This window comes from Conger conger, chromosome 15 (assembly GCF_963514075.1).
Source record: "Conger conger chromosome 15, fConCon1.1, whole genome shotgun sequence".
In the NCBI taxonomy this organism is placed as follows: Eukaryota; Metazoa; Chordata; class Actinopteri; order Anguilliformes; family Congridae; genus Conger; species Conger conger.
In genome coordinates, this window is record NC_083774.1 from 25433070 (window position 1) to 25454484 (window position 21415).

Below are 21415 nucleotides of genomic sequence, written 5' to 3' on the forward strand. Positions count from 1 at the left end.
CTTTGATAACATCAAGAACTGGATCCGCAATATCGAGGAGGTGAGTGCCATTGGGTGAAATTGAAGGCTGATCTCCCATTGGCTGCCTGAATCTTCCATCTGAGTGCTGGCTTTCTCACATGGTTAGAGAAAGTCAGTTCGTCAAACGAAACCAAAACATCTTTAAAAATACGCCTCGCCGCGGTTATTTTTGACCTATTGGTCAAGCAAAAAATTATGTGTCAGCATAGCTTTACTGCTTACATCAACAGGCTTAAAAGAACCTCAGCCAATAGCAATACAGGAATTGTGTGTAGATTGGCACGTTGCATCAAGGGCAATATCGTTTTTGAAGCATTAAAATTTGATGTGTTGATTCTATTTGTCTGAAGTATTTCCCTGTTGACAACCACATTTTCTGCCTGGTCAAACAGTCAAAAATAACCATTTGACTATTTTTGCCATCGTTGGCTTTCCATAGAGTATGCAGGACCGCACAAATGAGTACAAGAGTTGTTCAGTGCAAACTCCATTGTATTTTGATCAAAGCATTTGGACAGATTTGCTGGCAGTGTTGATTTAATAGAGGTCCATTTGCCTCTGTGTCATTTATCATGATATCGTGAGTTGATAAGCATCGTCTGTTGCGGTTTTAACTTGCTAAAAACAGGTATTTGACTATAGTGTCAGCTCACATTGTGGTGGGTATTAATTAAACTCTGTTGGGTATTGAATTACATTACTTAGCTGATGCTTTTATCCAAAGCGACTTACAGTTGATAAGACTAAGCAGGGGACAATCCCCCCAGAAGCAATGTGGGGTTAAGGGCCTTGCTGAAGGGTGGATCTTATCATGGCTGCACCGGGGCTTGAACCACAAATGGTCCGGGTCCCCGTCATGCACGTTAGCCACTAGGCTACAGGCCGCCCTGGCTGTATTTCACTCAGCTGAAAGGAGCAGTGAATCTCTCGTCACTCTCTGCTGCCACACGCTGGAGTGTCTCTGCACTGCAGATTATATGATTTGTTCACGCAAAGCAATGAGACATGCAATATTGTGAAGATAACATTGCGTCTAGCTAAATCAGAATTTTTTTTTGGTTGCAAAAAAGTTGTATTTATTTATCTATATTTATTTATTCTTATAATACCTCACTTGATTGTTTTTTGGGTTACAGGCCTGGCTTTTCCTATTTTTCTTATGCAGTTGCTCCGTCAAGCATCTTTGTGACAGTGTCTCTGCGAAAAGCAAGATGGAAATAAAGTTGAATTGAAATGACATCGTTTATGTTTTACGTGCGTTTCATAAACTCATAACCATAAATTCTGATTTCCATTCTAATATTGCATGTCTCATTGCTTGGGCCACCCGGTTGTTTCCCCTCGTTTTGTGGCTTTTTGCATGCCGTGTGCTTTTACTGTAACAAGTGTGCATTCCTCACTATTATTCTGTCTTAACGGCCTCCAGCACGCCTCGTCTGATGTGGAGAGGATGGTCCTGGGGAACAAATGTGACATGAACGAAAAGAGACAAGTGTCCAAAGAGAGAGGAGAGAAGGTAACTCTGACCTGCACGTTACACGGTCTGTCTGCGACAACGCTGCACTGCTGACGCTGATGAACAATGACACCGCTTTCAACATGTTCTTTTCTCCAGGTTCTGCTTATTCTAGCCCGCTATTTACATTTTTAATTTTCCCTCATGACATACTATTTTGGTGGTGATATGCTTCATACCAGATATGAGAAATATATAATTTCCGTTACTGTATGTTGAACGCATTGTTTATCCTTTCTTGTTTTTTTGTTTTTTTTTGCAGTTAGCGATAGATTATGGGATAAAGTTCCTGGAAACAAGTGCAAAATCCAGCCTAAATGTGGAAGAGGTGAGCAAAAACCTTGGAAGCAAAACACCACTTCACATGAATTCACCATTTGTTAAATATACGGTGTCCTATTATCCAGCCGTTTTCTGGTATATATCCGATTATCCAATTAAGTTATTGTATAGAATGTACATTGTATTATTGTGTGACAGCTGGATAAATATAAGATTACAACATTTGTATCTCTGCAGAGCATGTTCTCATTGCTGGGAAAAGGAAGGATCCTTATTACTAAATTGCGTTAATACAGTACTTACAGTTCCACACTTTACTATGGTTAACACACATCTCACTGTGCAAAAATATTTGACACGTTAAGACTTGAATCAAATAATAATGACTCACATTCTCTGAATCCTCTACTTTTGGTGAATGCTAATGGACATTAGTTGAGAATCATTTTTGTTCGGGAGTTGGACTGCAATGTTTGGGGGAATATTTCCCCTCCTGGCCCAGATGGTGTTGGTTAATGAAGCCTCTGGCTTTTGGTCATTGTGTGTGATAATAGAACCCTTCAGTGAATGTGAATTACAGTAAACTACCTTTCTCCACTCCAGGCCTTTTTCACACTTGGCAAAGATATCATGGCCAGACTCAACAGAAAGATGGTGAGTTTGCATTATGTACATGAAAAAGAAAGGCTATACTTGGTCGTTGGTGCAGCTGTAAGTAACAGGATTACTGTGGAATAAGACGCACTGTGTGAAACTCACTGTGTGAAACACACCTGGCTCAAGTAATTTAAAATATATATATTCTAGATGATCTGAAGACCCCTGAGAATTTTGAACTAAATACACTACTAACAAAAATGTATAGCTTTTTAAAAAATGTGAGTAATCTGCAGTAATTTTACTGGTGTCTAAAGTATAGACAGGGGCAGCATGTAGTGTAGTGGTTAAGGTGCATGACTGGGACCCGCAAGGTCAGTAGCCACAATAAGATCCGCACAGCCGTTGGGCCCTTGAGCAAGGCCCTTAACCCTGCATTGCCCCAGGGGAGGATTGTCTCCAGCTTAGTCTGTACGTCGCTCTGGATAAGAGCGTCTGCAAAATGCCAATAATGTAATGTAATGTATTCAAGCTTGTCAAACAATTTGACACAGGGCTGGTCTGAACAGCCTCTTGATCATACTATCATGCCTGGTTATGATCACATGAGCATTTTTAGATGCAGGTAAAGTACAGGGGAAGAACATGGCTGACTGAATGTTGCAGTGCTCTTGCTAGAGAACATGTCTGACTGAATGTTGCAGTTCTCTTGCTAGGGAACATGTCTGACTGAATGTTGCAGTGCTGTTGCTAGGGAACATATCTGACTGAATGTTGCAGTGCTCTTGCTAGAGAACATGTCTGACTGAATATTACAGTGCTGTTGCTAATGAACATGTCTGACTGAACGTTGCAGTGCTGTTGCTAGGGAACATGGCTGACTGAATGTTGCAGTTCTCTTGCTAGGGAACATGTCTGACTGAATGTTGCAGTTCTCTTGCTAGGGAATATGTCTGACTGAACGTTACAGTGCTCCTGCTAGGGAACATGCCTGACTCAACGTTGCAGTGCTGTTGCTAGGGAACATGTCTGACTGAACATTGCAGTGCTGTTGCTAAGTTTCATGGTCTATCTCTTCCCTCTCTTAGAATGACAACACTCCACCAGGGGGAGCAGGGCCGGTGAAAATCTCAGAGAACCGGTCCAAGAGAAGCTTCTTCCGCTGCACGCTGCTGTAACAGAGCCCCAGTTACCCCCAACCCCCACCCCACCCCACCCCAAACACCATTACACCCCCCCCCCAAACACCATTACACCCCCCCCCCCCCCCCCCCAAACCGCCATTGTGCCCCCGGCTTGGCATGCTCCTTGCTTCTATGAAAGCACACTCTCGCAGTCGCCCGGTGAAGAACGCTGTTGCAGAGCGCCGTGCGTTTCCGTGGCCGCAGCACTTCCAGAGCACTTGGACGAACGCTAGGGACAGAGCCCCCCGTACGGCCGGACACGTTACCCATCATGCACAGCGTTTCTCCTTTTACGCCCTGCCTGCAAACTGGCCTCTGTGTGCCGCGATGACCGGAGCAAAGGAAATGACACGGGGCGGGGGAAGATTCTACATTTTGTCTTTGTGGCATGCACTTCAGAAGCGCAAAACCAACGAGCCAATCACCAGGCAGGGGGAGGAGCAGGATGTAACGCAGAACGTACTGTTATGAATGTGTGTGTGTGTGTGTGTGTGTGTGTGTGTGTGGCCCCTACATTGTACTTTTTTTTTTTTTACTAAAGTTGACCAAATCGTATTGACAGTAACACAAGTCTTAATTCTTTCTTTGAAATGAAAAGCCTTTACTGTGTCTTCTTTTAAACTATGTTCAAAATGTCTTATTCATGTCTTACTGTGCTGAAATGGACATAGGCCAGTTATGTGTTAACCGTTATGTGTGTTTCACAGGGAATATGGACATGTAACAAAAAGCAGGAAAAGAGGCTAATTAAAAGAGATTAATAATCTGTTGTTGAAACATTTCAGTCTGCCTGTTGCACTCTAGCCTTAAGACTAAAGGAAGGATGTTCCTATAGAGTAAATTGTACAGGAAGCTAAATTACGTCATAAGAGGAGTGGAAGGAAACCCTTATCTTGCCCTTTGAGCAGAAATGTCATTTTTAAAGTGAAATGAATGAAGTGTTTATTTTAGATTTGTTTGAGATTAGGAATACACTTGACGTCACAGACATGAGGGTTTTGCAGATGTGCCATGTTGGAGGAACCATAAATGTGCAATAAGCCCTCCTACTTAGCCTCAGTCTTCCAGCCCATAAATATCCCTGCACCTTAGATACTGACAACACACCAAAGCATGTGAAAACTAAACACAAAGTTAACAGGCCAGAGAGTTAAGATGTAACGTGCTTTCAAGCTCTAAATGTCCTCTCAACTTAGCTTTTTGTCTCTTATTTAAAGTGGATTTTGTTTTGACTGCATGCGACTGATGTGATGTGCAGTTTGCTGTCAGCATCCAGCAGAAAATGCCTGCCCTCCAGTAATGGCTTTGGCCTGGGAGTGTGGGGTGATGCCGTGTGCCATGGGTCAAAGGTCAAGGGTCAGTCTTGTGAGAAGAATCAAGAGCAGGTCTCCATACAAGTCCTTATTGACACAGCAGCAAAATATGCTGTGACCTTTGTGTATTAATGTTCCTCATAGTTGTTATTTTTTATGTATACTAAAAACTGGACTGATTCACTTTCCTATCATTGAGGACTGAAAAGGGGTATTCTGTTACCTGTACTGTGTGTGGTATATGAGTGTGTGTGTGTGTGTGTGTGTGCGTGCGTGCGTGCCTGTGTGTGTGTGAAAGCTGAAAACCATAGGAAAACCACTTAATGCATGCTTGAATTTCCTGTCAACTGAACTGAAATGTGTCACTGTTTAACTTTTGTTATTTTTTTAGTTTTATATTAACATACATACTATTTTTAACTTTCTCGTAGGCAGGGAACGATCTGGCTACATGCTTTTTTTTCCCCTCTTTTTTATAATTGTGTTTTCATAAAAAGCAGTTATTATATAGTATATTGTTTACAAAACCTCCGGAGCAGTAAGTGTCTCTTTTCAGCTGCACTTCGTCTTTCTGTCCGTTGACATTTCAGTGTCACAGCTGTGACCATGACCGTGCTTAGGGGGAAACCACAAATGTACAGTTCACTCAAAAACAGAAGGGTCAGTGGGTTTGAGCCCCCTGGCAAATGAGTCACGGTTCTGTCAAATGCCTATTGGCTTCTCCAGTTGCATTTAATGTGTGCCTGTGTGCTATTTTTGGCCGCGTATTTCACATTTCTGGAAATAACATTTTGTTATGTTCATGGGACCATAATTTTTATATGTGTGCATCTTCATATCGACTATATTCGTACAGTGCCAAAGCACTATTCTGATAATGTAACCGTGATGGCACTCCATTGAACAGATTTTGCCAAATTAACTGAGATCTGAAAGACATTGTTATGTGTCCTTAATTTTAAGCAGATGCTGTTTATTGGTTGGTTAATGTGTTTTTAATGCACCAACTTGGTTGTTGTTGTTGTTGTAACAAGTTACGAGGAATGTTCCTTTGGTTTTTCTTTTTTCTGTTTTTTTTCTTTTCTTACAACATTCAACTAAAATAAAGATTGCATAAGAAATCTGTTTATCAATTACTGGTGATTCATGTGTGTTCATGTGTGTTTGTGTATTATAGCTTTAAAGGTTTCATGCTGTAATGAGCCATAACAATCAGGTTTTAAATTCTTTACAAATTTTAGATCAGTTCCCTAAAAGAAACATTTAAGAATCATTTAGTACTAATTATTTTACTCTTAAAAAGAAATTGTACCAGTCAGCCTTGTTTACACATTGTTCTCCCCACTTTATTTTCCGATGAAATTATTTTTTGCTACAGAAATACTTTCCCTTTTTACCCACCATTTGGTTGACAGTTGTGCTATGCAAACTCTTTAAAAGTGTATCTGCTTTTGACATTGCTTTTCCAGTGGTCTCCATCGTAAGTGGACACGGTTAGAAAGGCTATAAGTTAACAGACTGCTCATGTTGAAAAAATCTGTCCTTGGGTTGTTTAACACATACTGAACTATTTTGAACATTAGATGTAACAATTTTCTATTTTCAATATCCCATACTTCCCTCCCCCTCCACTTCACCAGGCAGCCCAAATACACATTTTCGTGTCTTGAGTTTTGCTTGTGGCCCAGATGTTCATCGGCGTGCGTGAACAATCTTACATCTTGGAGAGCGTTGCTTGTCTTGGAGGGGGTGACATTTTGGAACTTTGAACTACAGATCATATATGAAAAATGTTTTCATGTCCTCTTTGAGATGCATATTATGAGGAACACCACTGATATTTCTGGAGGACAATCTCTCTTTCAATGTACAGTGGAGACGCAGGGCTTCACTCTCAGCCACCCACAGAGTTAGCAGTCTGTTTCATCTGTGGTCTTTATCTCGGGAATCTCCTTTTTCGTGGCCTCGAGCTGATTTGTCGAGGTCTGGCACGCGGCCACGATGTCCTCGAAACTCCGTCTGGCTCTAGGCCTGTCCACGTTGTCCCCCTGCGCTTTGGTCTTGCGGGGATTGGCGTTCAAACTCTTAGACCTGGTAGACGGGAAGATCCTGTCGTCAGCCACAAACAGGTGGTCGGTGTCTATCCTCCATATGACTTTGCCTTTGTCTTCGCTCATTGTTCTCCCTCGACTCTCTGCTGTGGCGCTCACCCTTTCTTCCCTTCCTGTTCGTCCCTGGTGGAAGCTACCTCGGCCCTCCGGGACGAGCAGGCTGTTCTCCCTGGCCTGGTCTTTACCGTCTCTCCTCTGTTCGGTATCTTCCTCCGTGTCCGGCCCTGCTGGCTCCTCAGCCTCGCTCGCGGTGGGAGGCTCTTCTGGAGGCCTCACCATGGACACTTTTGGCGGGTGGCCGAACAGGGCGGGGTGGACTTTGTATTCTAAACATGTCCACTGGCCCGCTGCTGGGGCCCTGGCTGCATGCTCCATGAGGGCACTGTAGTCTTTGGCCCAACTGCCCTCGTCCGTGCCCGCGGCCGGCGTGAAGACGATGGTGCTCTTGGCCGCAACGCTCGCCGAAGACAGGTCTGTGCCAGCGGTCTCGGAGGGATAGTACCTCAGAGCCTCCGACTTCTCCAGTGGGAACGAGACGGCCGCGTCCAGCTTGGCCTTTTCCAAGGCCCCGCCCCGGGCCGCGAGTACGGTGTCGAGCGCGTCCTGGCTGTCCGGAGCGACGGCTTCGTCCGGTTTTGCCGCCTGTGCGCTCGGCTCGTCCGTTTTCGGCGCCTGCTCGCTCGGCAGTTCCTCATCCTTGGCCGTGTCCTGGTCGCAGGGGGAGATCAGGATGTCCACACACGAGCTGGGCGGGGCTCTCCTTTCTCCCGGGCCGACCACGTCCAAGGTCTGCCCGTACTCGCTGGGTGCGCGGCGGAAGCTTCTCTTGCGCACCGAGCTCTGCTGCTCCGTGCCCAGCTGGCTCTTCTTGTCGTCCTCGTCGGCCGCCCGGTCATCCAGGTCCAGGTGGTAGCGGTAGAGGCTGTAGCCGTCGGCGCTGTTGATGCTGCTGTGCCGCTGCAGGGCGTTTTCGCAAGTTGAGGCCCCCGAGCGTGTCCGGCACAGGTCTGACTTGTCCACCCCCGCCAGCTTCTCCAGGGCGTTCATCATTCGCCCGGAGAACTCCTCCAGCTGCATCAGCCGCAAGTCCACAGTCTGCAGGGACGCCTTCATGGAGTGTTCCCTCTCGTTCACCTCCTCCAGACGCATTGCCATATTCTCCACCCTGGATGCAGCACACAAACAAAGGATATAGTATACAAGCATAGATGAGAAAGATAACTTCTTTGGGGGTGATTACCGTGGTTTTCATTTGAAATGGAATTACTTTTTTTCCTCAATGCTAATGTTATGGACTGAAACATTGATATTTGAAGGACTAGGCTACTGATTCAGGACACGTTTATAAAGGTGTGTAGACTGCAGCTAGTTAAAAGCTTAATTTGCATTTTTTCAAATCACATTATAACCCACAATGCACCTCTTCGAATGCACCTTCCTATATTTCAGCTGCAGCAGAAATGATCAAGCTACTTTCTATTTGTGTGGATTGTAAAAATGTATGGGTCATGTAATATATAGCTTTTGCAGGAAATAAGAAAAGTTACCTTTCAGATGTGACCCGAATACGTTCATCATTGGAGGACTGCTGCTCATCTTCCTTTTCGCGAAAATATTCCTCCAAGCACTGCTCTTCAAACTCATACAAACTCTTTAGCTCCTCTCCAGTCAATCTGAGCTCTGTTGGAGAATAAAGTGTGCGTATTAGTGTACATGTTTTAATAAATAGCACCATGGCTGGCTTAGACTGTCGTGCATTTTTTGTTCTAATTAAAGCAATGTAGCCAAAAATTCGGAATCGCTCCCGAACTCACTCAATCCGCGATCGCGCTCGTCTGGGTCGCCATCGCGTTTTTTGCAGCGCCACCACATGCGTTTGAAAAGGATGTACATGTGGCTGAAAATGATGAACGGTGGCGGGAGGACCGGCCGGTCGTGGAACGTCATGATGAGCTGATATCGCTGGAACTTCCACACTTGGTTGGAGATGGATTTGACTTCGAAGAAGGTGTTGCTGTCAGAAAGGAGAAGTTGAGTCAAAGGATCTGTTATGCCTTCCTCACAGATGTCCTCAACACAGTTATGGTGAGTCCTTTTCAGAAGCACAATTGAACTTGGGGGTTTGTGTAGTAGGCTAGATCCTGCACTCAGTGCTTAAATAAATAGCATTGATCAGCACAAGCTGGCCAGTGTTGGTCAAGATGATAATGAAAATAGCTGTGCTAGTTTATAGTCAAGTCTAGCATACAGGTCTGGCTTTGGCATAGTCAGGTTTTGATCTGGAGTGTGGTGCGCTGAGAACATGCCACCCATGAGCCCCAAAAGAGTAATTTCTGATAGTTTTGGACATTGTATGCTCTATTGTCTAGTGTGCTTTGCTAGCCAGCGCTGGATCACTTACTTGAACACGGCGATGAGTAAGTTTACTAGAAGGATGTTTGCGACCAGTAAGTAGCAGGCCATGATGGCAGGGGTGAGCCACGCCCCGGGAATGCAGGGAGGCAGCTTCTTCCCGTCTTCATCATACAAATTATCCCCGCACGGAGCTGCCAAATCAGCCAAAATACTGTTATTCCAGATCTCCAGCTACACAAGCTCACAAACTTTAACCATTGTATACAGTTTCTTAGTACGTAATAAGCTATACATGTTTGTTCTTGTCTTGAGTGCACCTTGAGTTCATATTATGCTCTGTAACTTTGGGTCACAACTGGTATGTGCTTCGTATCAAACTTTTAATTAAGAAACCAAATAATTTGGCATGACCCATGGTTTGGTGGAATTCCAAAAGAATGTAAGTTATGTTAAAAGAGGCCACTGTCTTCTCATAATTATGACTTAATGATACTTACGGTTGATCTCCATTGCGTAGACTACATGCATGTCCAGTAGTTAAGGGACGTTGAAGAAGGGACACAGAGAATAGCAGGATAAATAGCATCCAAACATCAAGCAAAATAAATCTAAATTCCTGTCGCAAGAAAGACATTTTATCTATATTGCCAGTAATTGCATGCTAGATTCATCCACTGTACACACTATGTACTCATGAATAATTGTAAAGAGCTCTGTCCCAGCATACTAACCAACAGGCAAACGCCATACTATGCTACAAGTGTGCTAACACCAGTTGGAGGACAGGTTAATCCCTCAGTGATGACAGCTGGTAAATTGTATATACTAATGTGAGCACGTATGCAACTGCAATCAGAGGGACCACATCTGACTGGCTTGAAAGGATAGTTATCATTTTTGACACCATTTCAGTTTTGGTGAATGTTTTCAATTGGACCAAACATTTCTTTGCGTGAGATGACCTGTCAGAAAAAAGCTCAATTACAGTATAATCATAAATTAACACAGGCTACCCTGTATTTTAACATTAAGCATTAAGAAGAGAACACTCCATTAATATTCCATATTAAATCATAGTTGTGTATTTAAGAGATTGATTGTAACATATGTGCCTGTGCAGGACTTAAATTGGCCAGAGGATATTTATGAGGTGGTGGAATATATGAATTCAAGTTCAGTCCCAGAAGATGTCACAGTGAGAGTACACATGTGAGAATACTAGCAGGCGGATGATCTTGGAAGATTAGGGAGATTCCTGGTTTTTGTTCCCTTAGTGGCAAAGTTCACTCATCATTCTGTGAAAGCATTTTAGCCATGCTCAGAAATGATGGGTAGCGAATATATCATTCAGATTTACTCCACAGAATGCCTTATGAAACAATTAAGTTTGGTATAAGGGAGCTTGGCTTACAACTCAAAGGTTGGGGGTTTGATTCCCAGGTACGGCACTACCACTGTACCTTTGAGCACGGTAATAAACCAAATTCCATTTCTTTTTAATATCCATCTGTGTGCATTCTATGAAAAATGTAGCTAATCTATGTAAGGTCCTCTGGGTAATAGTGTCTGCCAAATGGTGTAATCTAATATAATGTGATATAACGAGTGACCTGACAGAAAATCTTGAATTACCTGCAATTAGTTTCTGTTAGAGACTGAATGCAAAATGAAAGGAAGTTCAGGTGAAATACTTGCCTTTGTGTGCTCATGAATACTGTGAAATTTGAACTGTATAGAAATTGAATCACTGACCTTTCTTCCTGAATGAAAGCTATGCTAATGTTTTGACTACCTCTTTGCAAATACAGTAGACCTCATTTTTCATTCATTCATTATCCTAACCCGCTTATCCTGAACAGGGTCACAGGGGGGCTGGAGCCTATCCCAGCATACATTGGGCGAAAGGCAGGAATACACCCTGGACAGGTCGCCAGTCCATCACAGGGCACACACACCATTCACTCACACACTCATACCTATGGGCAATTTAGACTCTCCAATCAGCCTAACCTGCATGTCTTTGGACTGTGGGAGGAAACCGGAGTACCTGGAGGAAACCCACACAAACATGGGGAGAACATGCAAACTCCGCACAGAAAGGCCCTGGCCGACGGGGATTTGAAACCCAGGACCTCCTTGCAGTGAGCGGCAGTGCTACCCACTGCACCATCCGTGCCGCCCCTAATTTTTCAGAATGAGACAATTTAATCATTAGATTCTCATATTCTTGCAGTCTAGTGCTAAATATGCCACTATATTTCATTACAAGTCAGTATTATATGAGTGGGTGACTGGCTAACCAAACAGGCATTGCTCTTTTGTGCTACAGCAGTATAATACATGAATTGAACAGGAACATTTTAGGATAAAAGTGTTCCCGAATAAAAACAGTGTTCCTGAACTTCTGATCATTTTGCTTGATGTGTTTTTTCTTTATTTATCATCACTAGCTGATTAAATGTCTTCAATGCAACCACAGACAACCTCCTTCTCTGATATCCCTTGTTTGTGCATTTTTTTTTCTTATGAAAACCCCAATGTGTGCATGCACAAGTTAGCCACTAGAGGGAGACAGTGTGACATCTGGATTAAATAAGGGGCCGAGAGAGGCAGGCAGGACTAGACGGCATGCTGGGGAAGTGGCATTTTTGTGGGGAGCGAATAGGCTGGGAACTGATCATCCGCCCTGGAATCAGGAAACAGAGTCTTACTATGAATTCTAGTCTTACGGTCTATGGAATCCGCAAACACCTCTCCATAGATCATCCAGTAGGGCATGTAGAAGATGTTCCTCGCCAGCCGCCATGTTGGCTCTTCGTCTGGGTGTAGAATGGCCTGCCGGGCCACGCCGAAGCTCATCAGCACCACCAGCATGATCACCACAAAGTACAGCATGTCGATCATCTGTAACACAAATACAGCATGTCAATCATCTGTAAATCAAAGTACAGCATGTCGATCATCTGCAAATAAAAGTACAGCACGTCAATCATCTGTAAGACAAATACAACATGTCAATCATCTGTAACACAAATATAGCATGTCAATCATCTGTAAATCAAAGTACAGCATGTCAATCATCTGTAAGACAAATACAACATGTCAATCATCTGTAACACAAATACAGCATGTCAATCATCTGTAAATTGAAGAACAGCATGTCAATCATCTGTAAGTAGAAGTACAGCATTCCGATCTCTTGTGAGACACAAAGTACAGCGTGTTGATCATTTTGGGGGTATATCAGGGAAAGCCTACTATGCCACAGTAGTCATGACCCTCACCATTTTCCCGATCATCATGACGTAGGGGCCCAGGTACTTGTTGACGCCGAAGATGTCGAGCACGCGGATGTACCAGAAGATGATGTCGACGCAGTAGATGACGCGGCCGTAGCCCATGTAGGGCTCGCTCTGCACACGCAGCAGGAAGCCCAGCATGAAGGTGGAGATGGCCACCAGGTCCGTCAGGTTCCAGTACTCCTGCAGCCACACGTTTATCTTCTGCTTCAGCTTCCCGGGCTCCGACATCAGGATCTGAGGAGCCAGAGAAACCGTCAGCCAGATTCACCACGCGGTGCACACCCAAAACCCCCACACACTCGTATTGTCTGCAGAATGCCTCTAATGGGTTGGCATGCTCTGCTGTTGTACGTTTTTTTTGGCAGTATTTGAAAGGCAAGTGTTCCAGTGGTCAATTGGCTGTTCTCACAGAATTCAACATGTACTAGACAATAGTTTGTAGAAAGTAGAAAACCTCATTATAAATGCCCTGGTGCATCCCACCAAAGTGGTTATTTTCATGCGATTTCTAGAATCGGGTGCTTTTAGAATGTGCTTTCTCCAGTCCAACAGTGATGAATAGTAGTATCCTTTCTTCATTTACTATCTGTCACTGATTTGAAGTTACAACTGATTGATTCGGTGAGGTAATCATCTATACCTGTCTGACTTTCTCCAGCCCCAGGGTGAAGATGTAGGAGATGACTGTCCACTCCTGTAGGGAGGGCCAGCGCTCCATCTTGACCAGAATGATATAGTTGTACAGCATCAGGTACATGAGGTATGAAATCTGCCCAGGGAAAGAGAATGACACCACAAGAACACCAGTTATGGAGACCTGATGGAAGATACAGTACAAGCTTTACTAGGCATTTTTTGTGGGATTGGAGTATTTTGAAACAAGATGAACATTCAATGGAATGATTGCAATGATCTCATTAGCCCATACAGACATTATAGGTTTAGGTGGAAGTTTGTTTCAGTTGATCTGTACACACAAAAAACAAATAATTCGGAGACACTATGACAATTAACTTACAGTGTTGAACCAGAACTTGGTGAATGGCGCGTTATAGAATTCATAAATCTTCTTCCCGATAGGAATTTTCCTCACATTGCTGCCTTCCTCTTCATCACCTTTCTTGGACACAGTGTCAGCAGCACCATCCTGAAAAGGCAACAATTGGCTCAGGCTCCCAGTCAATGATGGTGGTCAGCCAGCATTTCTGTTGGTCTCAGCGCTCTATAGCGGCCACTCCTGGTCAGACTGGGTGCCTGCGGTTGCACAAACTGAGTATATGAGGACCTCATTCTCCTCCAACGACATGGGCAATGTGTGATCACTGGTACGTATGCAGTGTGAAAAATAGCAAAAATAGGCATCACATGAATTGGAGGGGTCACATGTCTGCCATCTCCGGATGTGGAGGGAGCGGCTGCTGCAGGAGATCACTATTTTACCAAGTCTGACTGAGTTGGGAAAATAGTGAAAAATGTGAAATATATTTTAAAAAGAAACATTACTTCTATTTGTGAAGGAGGAGATAAATTGTTCAATATAATAAATATTCAGTAAGGATTCAGTAAGTCAAAGCCTTGCTGCCAGGGTGATGCACCACGTGTGCCTGATACCACTGCACAGGGCAAGTTACAGCACCGTGTGCCAGCGCTTGGCAGGTTGTGCTCCTCTAGAGCACATTGTGAGCAGAATGTCTGTGTTTGATAGTGGGACACTGTGTTTGACTGCCGGACAATGCGTCTTGCGAGTTGCGGCAAGAATGTAGCTGATGGCGGGTTCAGCACCTTGTTGGATTTGCTGTCATCTTCCTTTTCTTTTCCCGCCTCGTTTTCACCAGAACCGTGGTAAGACATTTCCTCTCCGATGCGAAAATCCAAGAGTAGAATCGAGGGTGGAAAAATGATGCCGACTATCACCTGCAGGGAGTGGGGAACACTGGTCAGTAAGAGGGCACAGTGTAGTGTGTTAGCCCTTACAGTATATTGGCTGCTCTGCCAGGTTTTAGAATGCATAATCTTGGCAATAATCTCAAGTGTTCAGGCAGGCCCAAAGGATTGCGTAGTGACACTGGCTGTCTCCAAATCAGCCCTAACTACGGAATACGCACATACCGTCTTCTCAGCAAAACCCCAGAAATATGTATGTCATCCTGGGATTTTAAGTACATTATATGTCGAGAAAACTTTGCTTTCGTAGTAACTTTCTCATCCAGTGTACTCAACATGAATACTGAATAGTAGGCAAGTGCACTGATTCGGACACAGACAGGAGTGCTGGCCCTGGCCCTGCTTATCTGGCTTCCTGCTTCTTGTCATGGGCCGTCAGCTGATTGGCCCTGATTAGTTGACTTCCTGCTTCCTGTCACATGTGAAGTCAGGTGATGCGAGTCTGGGGCTGTACCTTGAGGCCCGGGCTCTTGCCCACTCTCAGGCAGCCCATCCACATGTCTGTGAGCAGCATCTGGCTGCAGGTGTGGGCGATGAAGTCGCGGTGCTTGGCGGCCACGGCCAGCTTTAAGCAGGTGGAGTTGCTCCAGTTGATCAGCTCGTAGGTCAGCAGCTTCATGGCCACCTGCTCGTCGTGCTTGTAGGACTGGTCCAGTAACTCATAGGCCAGCTGCCCAAACTCCCTGCAGTGTGAACCAGCAAAATCAGCTAACAGTGCTCCTCAAATGGTCAGAAAAGTAAGCTCGGATTGTGATCGTTTGTTTCACCTGTGGCATTACTGTTTTCTGGCATAGTCTGCTTTGTATCCTTTCTCTGGGATAGAAACAGCAATTCCAGGGTGCAGAAGTTGCTGTTTCAAGATTTACTAGTTGCAGGTCAAAGTGCTATGTGCAAGCCACCAAAGTATTGAAACTTATAGGGTTGGAACTTCAAAGTGAAATTTCTAACCATTTGAAAAATTGTTTTATTAGTACTTGTTTTCTTGTACTTCAGTTTTGCAATTGTGCAAAAGCACAAGAAGTGTTTGCTTGTACGTCCATGGCTAATGCTCTGTTTTTGTCAACAACAATTCTTGTTCCTGCGTTTGTTGGTTGATATACTTGAGACAATGCTCAGTTACCGGGCCGAGGGGAAGGGGTGAGGACTCACTTAGAGTTGTTGTCCAGATCCTGGGAGATGTCGTCCACCAGCTCACTCTGGGAGGACTCGTGGGCCATGGCCTTGTACAGCTTGCAGGCCACCAGGGCCTTAGCCATGGCCTCCTCCCCCCTCTGCCACAGGAAGAGCGCCATCTTCTGCCGCTTCATCAGCACCGCCCACACCATCAGCTCGTGGAAGGGGTACTGGAACCGGCTGACCTCGGGGTCATCTACATCCACGTCAATCTCCTCCTCCTTCTTCTTCTTCATCTTCTTCTTGCCCTTTGGCCGCGGCTCATCGTCCTGGTGACAGATTAGCAGTTAGTCATCGCTGAGGGGCTGATGGAAAGAGGCTGACACTGTGGGAAATGCCTTGACAGAATGAACGATTCTATGGAGCTTCAATCCAAGTCATATTCTCAGAGATGTTTCTACGGTTACTTATGCACTGTCCCTTACAGTCAACTGTGCAATCAACAACATATTCCCAACAGTTCCATTCTTTAGTTTAAACATGGAACATCAAACTACATTCTGAGATTGAGCTCAGTCTTCACACAGCTTTGTTTTTTTATTGATTTTTTGATTCCCATGCTCATTTGTACACAGGTGTAGACAGGTGTAGGAATGGCATAAATGGTGTTTACTGGGGGAAGAATTAGCCTAGGTTCTTACCTCCATTCCTAAGAGTTTGAGAGCTTTTGGCTGCAAATGAACAAAAGAGGGAAATGGACACTAGTTATCTTAAATCCAGCACGTTATACAGAATTATTGATTTCTTAATAAGAGCTGTACTTAAGAGCATTGCATGAATAGGCTCCTCTCACCCGTTTCAAGCCATACAGGTAGTTGTAAAGCGAGCGGAAGCTCTTCCTTGTGTATTTACAGCGATACGCCCCGCCCATGAGGAACTCCAGCACCAGCCCGATGTCGATCAGGGTGATTTGATAATCAGGAGGGAGGTTGCCCTGCAACATCATGTCTTCTTATTTATCAGCTGAAAACTCCAAAAAGTGTTTCTCTCTGTCTTAGCTTGAGGATACAATTGATTTTGTTTTACTACTGAAGCATTAACAGCACTCAGACGGACTGCACTATTTCTGGAACTGACAGCAAGGTGCATTGTGGGTGTCCTGCCACCATGCGTGTTCTGTACTGTTTGCTGAGTATCAGTGTGGGGCTGTGTGAGCAATCTGTAACTTGCATATCTCTTTATGTTGCCCCAGACAAGGGCAAATACAAAATCAATCAAGAAGTGAAAATGTTTCTCAGTTTTCATGGAATTTCTCTGGAGAATGGCTCACCTTCTTGACGTCTCTGACTACGAAATGTAAGGTGTTAGTTGGCCCTAGTCTCTGGAAGGAAAAGAAAAAGAGCAAAAGTCAGAAAAGCTGTGAAGTGAGGCAGTCGGGCTTGTGTTCAGATGAGGATGCACCACCAAAAATTACATTTGTGCGCTTGCCAAGCTTTGCAAAAACAAACCCCAAACTGATATATGACTGCAAGTTTCAGACATTTTGGACAGGATACCTCTGGGATACAGCTGTGTCTGCACACAATTATTCTCATGTGAGAAAATGCAGGGAAGGGAGTCTACCAGCTACTGAGGAATGGGACGTGAGATCTTTGCTCTTTATTTCAAACAATTGATAAGGCTCCAATTTTAGAGAACTAAAGCAACAGACTTTGGTGCCACGGACTTGGTGCCTGGATTCATGGTCTCCATCACCAGTATGCTTTTGTCTCCAGTGCCAGATGGAGATGTGCCCAACTGTACACACACAAATGAAATGGGCTGTCATTCCTGATGCAGGATACAAAAATTACAAGAATAATGGCAAATGAACAGGTGGGTGTTGACCTGTTCCAGAATTAGAAATGTATTAAATTGAGAGCACAAAGGTTCAGAACAAATTTGATCGGAATGGTTTAAGCACGTGATGCCGGCTCGTAGTTCCTTTAGTGAGTTATTTTAGTTTTTCGCTTATTTGGGGATTTTTTTCCCTCGATTTCAGTTTGCAGCAGTGCAAACTTCCACTGCCTGATTTAAGGGTGATTCGATTCACCTGCAGCTCAGGGTGTGAGAACTGGCTCTTAATTGGTAATTGAGAGCAGCCTGGTGCATTTCCCTCTTGACCAATCAGGGTGTGACTATGCCCTGTCTTTTGGGCTTAAGAGAGGCAGTAACCTGCATACCCAGTTGATTGTCTGGTCCTGTTTGAATGGCAGAAAAACCATTAGTGCTAGAAATGCTGATGTTTTAGGGCCTCTTCTGAGAATTTTGAGGCATTTTTGCATCCTTGGTTTGCCTGCTTTGCAAAGCCCATTGTCTAGTCCTAATCATGGCCTTGCCCTGCAGGTTTTATTTATTTGAGTTAATTTTGTCTATCTAAGTACCAGAACCTCATTATTTTTTTTGTTTTTTTGGGAATCAATGTTTGCATTTATTCATCAGTATTATTGGAGGTGTTGTAGATAATATTTCTGGAGTCATTTGTTAATTATACTTCAAGTCCATCCTGCTTCCCTTTATTTTATGTGGTTGGAAGCTGGTTCTCAGGCTTCTTCCTGATCAGGTGAAGTTTGGGTATCAGTACCACCGCAATATAGCAAATGATTTGTGGGGTGCAAAAATACTTTAATGCATCCAGTTAATAGCCCTTTAGCTAGCCCTGTCACTGACTTGAGCTCTCTGGCTGGTGGTTCCATGGTTGCACAATATTTTGCCATATTAAAATATTTTGGCAAGCACTTTCTTAATCTGAAATGATGCAAGAGGCACACAATGTGCCTAAAACACTGTCTGTCATTTAACCTCATAATGAATACAGCACACCCTAATGTTGTTTCATAGAAAATGACTTATTTTGCTGATATTCTGGAGTGTTCTTTGTTCTTGCCCATGTGAGCTCATTGTATTCAGGGAATGCACAAATGCATTTTTGAAGGCTGAGTACATTTTGATGTCTTCTAGTTTGGTCATTTTCTGGGAAGTGGACCACATGAGACCAGTGTTGGCTCACACATTTGTTAGCATTGGGAGCCTCAGTGCTCAATGTAAATCTTGTTAGGTTTGGTCATGTTTATTGTTGTGGGGGTTATACTGTAATGCTGTGTTTTGAAAACCTTTTGAAAAATCTAAACCACAGTACTACTATTAACTCAGTATACTGTTCCCATCTGTCCAATTGCTCATATCTATCATGTAATATAAACGAGGAAACGCTTGGAGGGCTGGTTGGCTTGTTTTCTCGGTCCTTGAGCTGGTATTCAGACACACCGTGTTGTACAGCTCCTCGAGTCGGGGGATGGTGAGGAAATGGTGGATGTTCACTCCGTTTTCAATCAGCAGCTTCACAAAGTCCACCCTGTCCAGCACCAGAGCGTCCATCATGGCCTGCTCCAAGGAGTTGACCTGTGGTAGACACAAAGCGCTCAGCGCCCGGGGGACCCACCCTGTGACCTGCCTTGAATCAGCCTGACATCAGTATTGATTGAATCATGTAACTGACTGTTAAAAAGAAAAATAATCACTGCTGCCATTATTGTGGACGGTCTCTCAATGTATTTTGCAAGGGTTGTGAGCTCAGTACCCTGGTAGGCTGCTGCTACGTTACATTAACATGTAACATAACATAACAGAACATAACATGATTCCATCCAGGAGTGCTTACCTTTTCCTAATCCTAAGTGTACCTACAGTTGAGTTACCTAAAAGCTAAATAGTATCTAGCACCATATCAAGCCTGGTCTTGAAAACCCCCAGTGTTTCTGCCTCCGCTCCATGTCCTGGCAAGCTATTCCACACAGTGACCACTTGCTGTATGAAAAAAATACTTTCTCCTTTGGCAATTTATATTACATGTATTTGGCAGTCACTGTATGCTGTTGTGCTATGGTAAGTTTGAACAAGGAACAAAATTGTATTACTTTGCATTGATGTACTGGACAGTAGCGTAAATGAGGAAGAAAAGACACGCACAAGTATGTGTGAGTGTGCATATATACATTATGTGTACATACACATACTACATGTACGGTAATGTAGTGTCCAAAGGCACTCACCCAGTTCATTAGCTCCAGCTTCCTGGGGTCTGTCTCCTCTGGTGGTTCGGGCTTGGCTTTGGCTCCCCTGCCCTTCTTGCCTCGGCCCTTGCCCTTGTTCCTGGAAGCGTTGGTCGGGCTTTTCGGCTTCTTCTCGGTGGAAATGGTGGTGGAGAGGGCACCTGCAGGCTGCAAGGTGGGAAGGAAGGAGACGAGGAGAGCACAGTGTGGACTGAAGAGGGTTTCTTAAGGTCATCGGTGTGTTTATTGGAGATGAGTGGATCTGGAAATATTTCATGCACCCAAGCAAAATATCAAGTACTTACACAGCTTTTCATTACCGTACGTCTTATTTATCTGAGGCTTTTTATCCAAAGCGACTTTTGATCAGTTGATCAGACTAAACAGGGGACAAACCCCCCTGCTGTAATGTGGGGTTCACTGCCTTGCTCAAGAGCAAGTACCTTAACTGGGCTACAGGCAGTGTTGTGTTGAATACACAGGATTCAGAATCAGTCATTTATATTTATATATAATACTGTGCACTCCTATTATTAAATGGATACCTGTGTGCTCTTTTTAATCGACTGGCCATATCTCTTTGTCTGCACCGACAGATTGAGATTATGACAACTGCGCACGCGCACACACACACACACACACACACACACACACACACTCAGCCAAGCATAGAGCATTGACGTGTGGTGTTCTTTCGTGCAAACTTTTCTAAACCAAATCACCATACAAAAATAAATGCGAATGAGCAGGTGGGTATTGGATTGTTCCTGTATTAGAGATGGATTAAAGGGAGGGCACAGAGGTTCAAAACTCCCAGACAGATTTACGGGTGCACTTTCAGTCAAGTGTTACATAATGGCTGCCAAATAAAAAAACATTTGTCTTTGGAAAATGTGCTAAATCATCTAGTGCCTTCGGCAAACCAGGACTATGGCTTTAGCTCTCGGACTTGAGATACTGGGACAGATGTTGGAAGCTCGTGTCAGTCGAGTGAGTTTAGTTGAGGTAAAATGGGCAGTCGTCAACATTCACATATTTGACCATATTTATTCCCTTTTCATTAATGAATGCTTTTTGGACCTATGCCTGTGGCAAGTACATATTCCTTGATATATACTTGCATAATGAGGTCCAGTCAGAATTGAGCTGGTCATAAGCTGGTCAAGCTTGGTATGATCTGGTCAACCTGCTAGTTCTGGTAGCTTATCTCAGCTGTTTAAAAACATCCTGAGCTGTTCAAACCATGTCATGCTAGGAGCTGGCCTGAACTAGTCAACCAGCTGTTTCAAAACCTAGCTTGAGCTGTGTGCTTATGCTATGTCTTGATTAGACTACACAGGGGACAAACCCCCCAGATGATGACGATGATGAAGGTGTTTATACAGAGACATGCAGATGTGTTGAATTGGAGCTGCAGAGGGAGTGCACTTACGGGCAAGTGGAGCCCATAGACAAAGATCTGGCTGCGGGCGATGTCCACCCTGTTCCAGGCCAGGGCCAGGCTCAGCTGGTCAGGTGCTGAGGCGTTGGTGCCTGAAAGCATACCAGCCACCCCCATGTCACTCAAACCAGGATCCACAGCCGAT

The 21415-nt window shown here is 44.2% G+C and overlaps 2 protein-coding genes across 2 annotated transcripts in view; one reads left to right on the top strand and one right to left on the bottom strand.

Moving 5' to 3' along the window:
• LOC133111423 (ras-related protein Rab-8B-like) overlaps positions 1 to 3644 on the top strand; it is a 16850-nt gene extending 13206 nt beyond the window's left edge. The window contains exons 4-8 of the mRNA XM_061221765.1: positions 1 to 40; positions 1448 to 1537; positions 1800 to 1865; positions 2423 to 2473; positions 3505 to 3644. The exon at positions 1 to 40 is cut by the window's left edge and continues 38 nt beyond it. Of these exons, the coding sequence (XP_061077749.1) occupies positions 1 to 40; positions 1448 to 1537; positions 1800 to 1865; positions 2423 to 2473; positions 3505 to 3594 (337 nt within the window). The 3' untranslated portion in view covers positions 3595 to 3644. The remainder of the gene's footprint in view (positions 41 to 1447; positions 1538 to 1799; positions 1866 to 2422; positions 2474 to 3504) is intronic.
• A 2648-nt stretch (positions 3645 to 6292) lies between these two features.
• The window catches only part of LOC133111170 (transient receptor potential cation channel subfamily M member 1-like), a 40549-nt gene continuing 25426 nt past the window's right edge, over positions 6293 to 21415 (bottom strand). The window contains exons 10-27 of the mRNA XM_061221330.1: positions 21262 to 21362; positions 19830 to 19997; positions 19045 to 19179; positions 17069 to 17119; positions 16592 to 16732; positions 16440 to 16469; positions 15775 to 16067; positions 15080 to 15308; positions 14464 to 14595; positions 13700 to 13828; positions 13322 to 13450; positions 12664 to 12915; positions 12091 to 12283; positions 9877 to 9897; positions 9426 to 9570; positions 8839 to 9038; positions 8572 to 8704; positions 6293 to 8189 (exon numbers count right to left, since the gene is read on the bottom strand). Of these exons, the coding sequence (XP_061077314.1) occupies positions 6824 to 8189; positions 8572 to 8704; positions 8839 to 9038; positions 9426 to 9570; positions 9877 to 9897; positions 12091 to 12283; positions 12664 to 12915; positions 13322 to 13450; positions 13700 to 13828; positions 14464 to 14595; positions 15080 to 15308; positions 15775 to 16067; positions 16440 to 16469; positions 16592 to 16732; positions 17069 to 17119; positions 19045 to 19179; positions 19830 to 19997; positions 21262 to 21362 (3848 nt within the window). The 3' untranslated portion in view covers positions 6293 to 6823. The remainder of the gene's footprint in view (positions 8190 to 8571; positions 8705 to 8838; positions 9039 to 9425; positions 9571 to 9876; positions 9898 to 12090; positions 12284 to 12663; positions 12916 to 13321; positions 13451 to 13699; positions 13829 to 14463; positions 14596 to 15079; positions 15309 to 15774; positions 16068 to 16439; positions 16470 to 16591; positions 16733 to 17068; positions 17120 to 19044; positions 19180 to 19829; positions 19998 to 21261; positions 21363 to 21415) is intronic.